Source organism: Poecile atricapillus, chromosome W (genome assembly GCF_030490865.1).
Source record: "Poecile atricapillus isolate bPoeAtr1 chromosome W, bPoeAtr1.hap1, whole genome shotgun sequence".
Lineage (NCBI taxonomy): Eukaryota > Metazoa > Chordata > Aves > Passeriformes > Paridae > Poecile > Poecile atricapillus.
In genome coordinates, this window is record NC_081288.1 from 106,389,957 (window position 1) to 106,397,955 (window position 7,999).

The 7,999-nt window shown below is 44.1% G+C and overlaps 1 protein-coding gene across 1 annotated transcript; it reads right to left on the reverse strand.

Moving 5' to 3' along the window:
- Positions 1 to 1,489: 1,489 nt before the first annotated feature.
- Positions 1,490 to 7,643, reverse strand: LOC131592125 (forkhead box protein D1-like). Its single transcript, XM_058863408.1, is given in 8 exon segments — positions 1,490 to 1,588; positions 5,715 to 5,818; positions 6,146 to 6,351; positions 6,353 to 6,492; positions 6,494 to 6,567; positions 6,603 to 6,673; positions 6,714 to 6,850; positions 7,632 to 7,643. Coding segments are annotated over 8 exon segments (843 nt in total).
- Positions 7,644 to 7,999: the final 356 nt, after the last annotated feature.

A 7,999-nucleotide genomic window follows, 5' to 3' on the forward strand; every position in this document is an offset into this window, starting at 1 on the left:
TCAAGGAGCGACCTACGTGGATTCATTACTCGCGGGTCAAGAAAGCTCCAGAGAGTAAACAAGAGGAACGGACATCATGATCTTGACTTCACCTCAGGCCCTTTCAACCCTGATCATTAGACTCTCGATAAGTATAGTTCTTCCCCAAGACTCTGCCCCAATGGACCCATGGTCTCACGCACACCAGTGTATCCACCCGGAATGGGGAGCGAAGGGACCCTATTTCGAGGTATATGCCCTACGTAACAATCAGCCATACGCAAGTAAATTATGGCATCAACCTTCCATGGTAGCATACAAGGGAGACCAAATCCAAATTGGGTGTCGAGAGCTTGACTCAGTGGAAGGAAAAACAAGGCAGCTAGTATTAACAATTCGATCCTTGAAGAAATCAGCATCCGAACATAACCTAATTACCTTTAGTCCGGTGAAAATGGGCAAGCCCACTATTTGGAGGCAGCAAAAAGGCCCAATTTCATGTCGGTGGAGTGATTTCCGGGAAGATCCAACCGGATCACAGCCCCAAAACACAGTAATTTATAGAAAAGATTCGCTTGGGGAGCTGCGTCCGCAAAACATAACCCTTGACCCTCACCCTCTTCTTTTTCCTGCGAGAAAGATCGTGGCATCTGGTGGTCCCGAGGAAGGGAAGGCACGGTGTGAGATGGCATTTAGATTGGATCAATCGATGTCGTTCATATGCGAAAGACAGTTGAAGATACCGGAACAAGGTCTTAGCCTAGAGGGGGTCCCTGGTGGGCATGCTGTTGAATATAAGGTGGCACTATCGGAAGACGTGATCTCCTTATATCCAAATCTAGACTAGCCCCAAGAAACCACTCCACCAGCGGAATGCAAAGTAGTGCACAATTTAACCTTTGTAGGGCCTCAAGTGATAAGGAAATCTAATGAACTAAAATTATTATTGGACCCCACTTATTCCCTGAAAAAGGTGCAGATGAATATACATGCCGATGTTACACATCTGCAGAAGGATTGCCGACCATTTATACAGCAAAGCCTTAAGAGATGGAATGCATGGCTAGCAACTAGGTCCTATCACAGGCGGGCGCAAAGGGATATAAGTGGATGGGTTGGTACTAGATTTGGAATACTGAATGCAGTAGATCAAGAGGTATTGGTGAACAAATTGAGCACTGTCACCACCAACTTAGGAAAACTCAAAGTGCCGCTGAGTTCATCTATGCTTACATTGGCAGAGACACAATCGCTAGTAGTAAAATTACTAACCATGGTAGCAAACCATACTGCAGAAGATTTTGTAAAGCTCGCTAATTACACAGGAGAACTTAGTAAAGACATTGCACTCGCTATCCAATGCTCTCAGACACAACAGTGGGTACAATCGGTAGCGGCAGGAATAATGAGAGAAAGAACGTCAGGTATATTACCTCAAAAACTAAGAGAAACAATATTAAAGGACAATCATACTACACAATTCGAGAAGGACCACCAAGCCTGGTGGCAGTTAGTAAACTTCACTTATGAACCTCAACAGGAACAGATCGAAGCTTATGTCCTCACCATCAGTGCGGCAGAGGAAAGAGCTATTTTTCCTATCCTCACCCTAGGGACAATACAACAAGATGTCATTGTCAAGCCAATAGATCACAATGTTTGGGCCAGTTATGATTATATCAAAAATAAGTGGCAATCGGTTAGCACAGAGGCATGTATTCCTAGAGGACAGCTAGGCTATGTTTGCGAAAACGCTGTAGTAGAGGCAGAAGATTTATGCTTAGATGCTGAAAATAGAGTGTGCACCTTTGAAGTGCTTTTGCATAATAGAACACAGTCACAAGTTTACTATATAGGGAATGGGTGTGCTTGCGTACGGACAGCCTGTGACAATGTCACTATAGATAATTGCCAAGAGGAAACTAACAATACTAACTTTTGTGTATGCAACTTTACCAAAATAGTGGGTTGCGATTTTCATTATACTGTCCCAATAACTACTCAACAGCTAATTAACACAGATTTTAACCTGTATCGAGAAATACCAGAATTGCAAATAGGGATGGATGTCAAAATTCTCAAAGCAATGCTCGCACACCCTAAAGTAAAGAAATTGGTGCAAAGAGTGAATCAAACAACTACACGGATGGTATGGCAGGTAGAACATGATTCAGAAAGAATAAAGAATGTCCTCACCGAAGTAGAACAAGTAGGCCAGCATCATTGGTGGGATATCTTCACAGGATTTTCCCCAACAGCTACACAGGTTTTCAATTACCTGGTGCACCCAATGATATTGGTAGTTGGAGCCCTGTTGGTTTTAACTTTTACAAATATTTTTATGTGGTGGAAGCTAAGGATCATAATGAAAAGGACCCAAATGGTTTGGGCTATGGTACGAGCGCATCAGCGCTCTTAGGATCAGACATCAGCACTCTTAGGATCAGACCTTGACGAAAGAATTCGTAAGTCATAAGAAAAGGGGGGAATGAAGCCATAAAATAGATAGCCTTCGAGAAATAATGGGTTAAAACATAGAATATGAAGGGAACACCTGGAAGCAATAAACACAACGACAGGAGGGGAAGATAAGGATGAAAAATCACCGGACAAAGCGTAATTCAAGCCGAAGCTAAAGCATGCCTAATGTCAATATGACAAGTTGGCCCTAGGAGCTTAGGAACTCGGCCAACTACACCGGGAAAGGACCAAATTTGGAAAGAAGTTCAAAAGTTTAAGGAGGAAGACTCCTCGGAGACCCTCGCCCACGATGAAGGCCGACCGGAACGACCCCCGAAAAGATCCTCAAAATAGAAGTTTCCGCCCACGCCCCGCCTACGGCACGCCCCATATGAATATGCATGGATATGATGTAATCCCAAACCTAAAACTGTATAAAAGGCACGCTTTTGCTGTAAGACTTTGGAAAACTCCCTTTAGAGATTTCCCCAACGTGCACGTTGCTAATAAAATACCTCCTGTCTATCTGACTTAAACTGCGTCTCTTAGACAGTTATTTATCGCCTTTTGGGGCAAAATTCGGCATCACCCATGTTCTCTAAACAATAATTATATCTAACCACATCTAACAATTGTATCATTTATCATATACTGACTACACAGGTGCAGCTTGACCTGGTCTTTAGCAAGCACAAGGCCTAACATTTCCCAGGGCCTGCTTTTCCTAGGGCTTTCCAAACCTAAGTCCCCGAATTTTCTAAGATTTTAAGACCTTTTACTATCACCTTTTCCCTACCTCATTGGCTGTTAACCTCCTGCATCCCCTGACCACCCCCCTTCCCCTAGTTTAAGAGAAAGCACCCAAGGCACCTCGCTCTCTCTCTTGCCCCGGGCGATTCACATACAATATATCTGGGACCACGTCTTGCAAGATTGAGCCTCCTTGGTCTAAATACCTAAGTTCATCCTGAATATATTATGAGATCTCCCCCCCGTGTTCTGTGAAGGGTGGGCACATCCCCACAGGGGACAAAAATGGAGGGATTCTCTTAATATTTTCAGCAGGAGCTGGCAATTAAATCCTGAAAGAATTACAGGGATCACCTCACTCCCCCAGCCAAAAGCTAAAAAGGAAATCAGAAAACTTTTAGGCCTGTTGGGATATTGTAGGATATAGAAGAGTACACCCAAGCTGTTAAATTCCTGTATGAAAAATTAGTAAAAGATGAAATTACATGGAAAAGATAAACAGAGATTTGAAAATTTAAAACAAAAATTAATTAGTGCCCCTGCTCTAAGTCTCCCTGCTTTAGATAAACCTTTTTACCTATTTGTAGATGTAAAAAATGGGGTAGCCCATGCAGTCCTAGCACAAAATTGGGAGGGGGGGGGAAACCCAGTGGCTTACCTGTCAAAATTGTTAAACCCTGTTAGTAGGGGGTGACCCACCTGTATCCAGGCAGTAGCTGCCACTGCCTTACTAGTAGAAGAAAGCATAAAATTAACTTTTAGAAGGAAGTTAAAGGTCTGCTGGGGTGGACTCCTCAGGTCCCCTTCAGTCTTCTTGGGGATGTGTGACCGCAACCACCCCTCCTTTTCCTTGTTTCTTTTGGCCATCTCGTTTCCGCTTTGGACACTCATTCTTCCAGTGACCAAATTCTCTGCAGTATGCACATTGGTCTCTACCCAGTCGAGACGGGCCTCGTTCGGGTGGTCCTTGTCCATGCTTTCCTTTCCCTTTTCCTTCCTCCTGTACCACTGCTACTAGCTTCTTCATTTATTGCTTATATCCCTCTTCTCGATTGCTGAAAACCCTCCATGCTTCTTCCAATAAGGCTTCTAAGTTCCACTCATCTGCCCCCCAAAGCTCTTGGAGTTTATGCCTAATGTCCCCTGTGGATTGTCCCAGAAATAGATTAACTAACTGCTGTATTCCTACTTCAGACCCTGGATCCAGTGGTGTGTATCTGTTCATGGCATCCCTCAAACGATCTAGGAATTCCGAGGGAGATTCAGAAGTGTTGGAGTCTGAGACACAGAGTGTATGCACTTGTTTCTGATGCTTAGCTCTGAGATCCAGAAAAACACTGAATTTCATACAATATGAAATTTATGAGCATGTTTTCATGGTGATACATGAAAACAACTGTTAAAGTTAGATAGAAAAGCTAAAAGTGTGAGTGTATAGATTAGAAAGTTTCTTAAGTCACTGGGTGAAAAATTACAGTTTTAAATAGTTTAGAAAGCAGAAGACAAGATGGAGGGTTTTGGGTGTTGTTTCTTTTCCTTCTTCTTTCTTCATGTTCTTCTTCTAGAGGTTTTTGGGTAATAGTAGGTGATTGGTTAGAAAATGCCGCAGTGGAGCACACAGGTGATGGGTCATTGGGTCATTAAGAAAAATAATATATGTGTCTATTGTTAATTGGGTAAGAATAAGTATAAAGATAAAAGAACTGCATAGTTCGGGGCCATTTTGAGCTTTCAAAGCCAAAGTGAGACACAAAGTGAGCCACAAGGCCATTCTGTACCATCAGAAGAAAATGAGCCAGATTGCAGTGAACTGAACTTGTGCAGATAGTCTGGAGAGACCTGCCAAGTTTTGTGATAACATCCTAGTAAACAAGAGAAACAAGATCCTAACAGGCTTTGGAGTCTTTTTCCTGACCAGGAGTACTGTGATAAGTGGGACTCCCCGTGAGGGAATATCCCCAAGGAGCTCAGCTCAGAGGAGACTGAGAAATCCAGAAGTGAAAAAAATTACAGAAGTGCAGCAGAATCAAGAGAGAGAAAAAAGAAATTAAAAAGAATTTTTTTTAAAAATTACAAGAAGGACTTTGTTTGATTGCATATAAGGCTTCCCAGTTTATGGTTTTAGGTACAGCCCTCTCCACTCCCTTTAATATCCACTCCTGATAGCTTTCTAACTTTCTTCTTTCACTTGACCAATTTGGATCCCATTGTGGGTCTTGTAGAGGAAAGTATTCTTTTACATCTATTTGTAATGTTTTATAATGGCCCTCTGCCAGGTCCCCTGCTTTTTTTAGAACCTATTGCTTCTCAGTTTTGGTTAATGCATCTAATAACAATTGCATGTCACTCCAGTCTGGGTTATGTTGCTTGACTATATATTGCAAACTTTTTGCAGTGTTTACTGGGTCACTTTGATAATTCTTTGTGACCTTTTCCCATGCCTATAGGTTGATAGTAGAAAAGGGTACCTTAACTACCATTGGCCCTTCCGGTCTTATTGCTTCCTGTAAGGGTGCCTGTAGTACCTGCTTTCTGGTCCAGGATGCAGTAGGGCTATCTGAGGGTGTTGGGGCTGATGCCCCCTTAAAGCTATCTGGAGGAGGTGGAGGGGGAAATGGATCTTCCAGGTCTGGAGGGGGCAGAGGGGGAAGTGGAGCTTCCAAGTCCACTTCTTCCTCCTCCTGCCTCCTAAAGGAAGGGCTGATTAAATGAGTTAAGCCCTGTTCTTGCTGGGCTGCTGCTTGGTAGGCCTTACTCACCCTAATGCACCTCTGGCAGATGCTGCAGCTTGAACAGCACCGTTTGAGCTTCCCTTTGTTGGCCTTATTTTCTTTTTCAAGGGCCAACACCAAAGGATCAGAGTGGGCTTTGATACCACAGTCCCTCTGCCATTCAGGGTTGTTTCAGAGGGAGGAAAACATATCACAATACAAAATCTTATCCCACTTCCCCTCACGTCTAAGGAAAAGCATTAACTGTAGCAGGGTGATATGCAGCAGCAGCTCGGGTGCCAAGAGCTGCTATTGCTTGAAGCACTTTCAGCAGTGCAGGAAGCTCCTGTTGTCAGACATGTTGATGGACTTGGGGTCCAGCATCCAGTAGTTGCCCTTGCCAGGGTTGCTGGGATCCTGAGGAATCTTGACAAAGTGGTCACTGAGGGAGATTGTGGTGGATGCTGTTCTGACATGCAGGGAACTTCTCCCAGTAGTAAGGGAAGTGCTTGCTAATGAATTTGCAGATCTTGCTCAGCGTCAGCCACTTCTCAGGGCTCTGCAGGATGGCCATGGTGATGAGAGTGATGTAGGGAGTAGGGTGGCTTCACCAGACTGTTCTTGCCACCCCTGTGCACCCCACTGCTACTGCCTTCTGTGGGCCATCCTGAAGGGGGGGCCACAAACTGTCACCCACCGCACTGCCACCACACACAAGCAACTGTAGTAGCAGGGTGTTGCCATGGAGGTCATCCACACCCTCTGTCTTCTTCCTTGTCCTCAGCGTAGGAGTGGTGGCAGGGGTGGTGGGACTGTGGCTCCTTGTCAACCTCCTCATCAGTCTCCTCAGGCAGCATCGACACTTCAGACATCTCCAAGTTCAGGGTTATGGAATGATGGCAGGACAATGCATTGGCAGAGGCCAGTGTGGCAAGCGAGCAGGTGTGTTCCTAGCTGCCACCAGGTACCTGCGCTGCTCTGCGGAGAACTGCCATTTGCTGCTGCCGAGATGCAAAAGTGCTCTTGCCACCTGCTCAGAGGCAGCGGATGTTTTGGATTTTATTTTGGGATATTTTTGCTGCTTTTAAACATTTCTTTCTTGTTTCCTCCTTTGTTTTTGTCTTCTGCTTTTTTGGGGGTTAGGGGAAGTGTGTAGAAGGCTGTGCCACCATGCCTGGAAGTCTGTTCCCCCTTCTTTCTCTTCACTTCGACCCCCAGACATTAATGGATGCGGGACAGGAGGGAGAGCACCTAGTCCTGTGAGGAGAAGGGGGGAGAAGAAGGAGGATGCTGGAGAGGAGGAAGGGTGGAGGCAATGAACAACTGTTGTTAATCATCCTCTTTCTGCTATTCATGATTTGGTAGATTTTATCACACCTTGCTAGGTCAGCTCTTTTTCAGGATGAAGCATTCTGCTTGAGAATCACCGGATTAGCATGGAAGTAATTCTGTATTGCTGACAATCCTTGCCATCCTTCTCTCTGACTTTTTGTTCACCTCAGGCTGTAAGTGTTCCCAGGCATCTGTGATTGCAACAAGACCCATATCTAAATAATCCTTCAGAAGAACACAAGATGCCAACATTTGCTTTTCCAGGTTTATTTTAACTTATTATTTCTACTCTTTTAAGATAGTGTCTATTCACAATGCTAGTGGAGGGATCTTTGATTTTCAAACTGAAGCACTGGCCCTTGTAGCTTATACACACGAACAAATGCTTATTTAGGTTACATTTGATTTCATGTCTCCGCTAGCTATTGAAAACCTTTCTAACATTCTCCACAGACCCAAATTCTTTGTTGTAGACAAGCTCTGGCAAATTAGGAGGGAGATCCCATAACTAATGTCTCAGATATTTCAGATATTTTCAATTCAATTCTGTAGCAAGGCAAATAAGCCCTGAAGGAGTATGAACCCATTCATAAATGCAGTGGAGATTGGTAGGTATGCTCTTTGTTCACATATAAATCTTTGGGGATAAGCTATACTGTGATAAAAGATAGAGGAGATTGATTTTTCATCTAAAACTAAGGGGGTGGCAGATTCCTGCCAGGGATTGAGCAGAATTAATTACTAGCTGCCACAGAAGGAGGAAGACC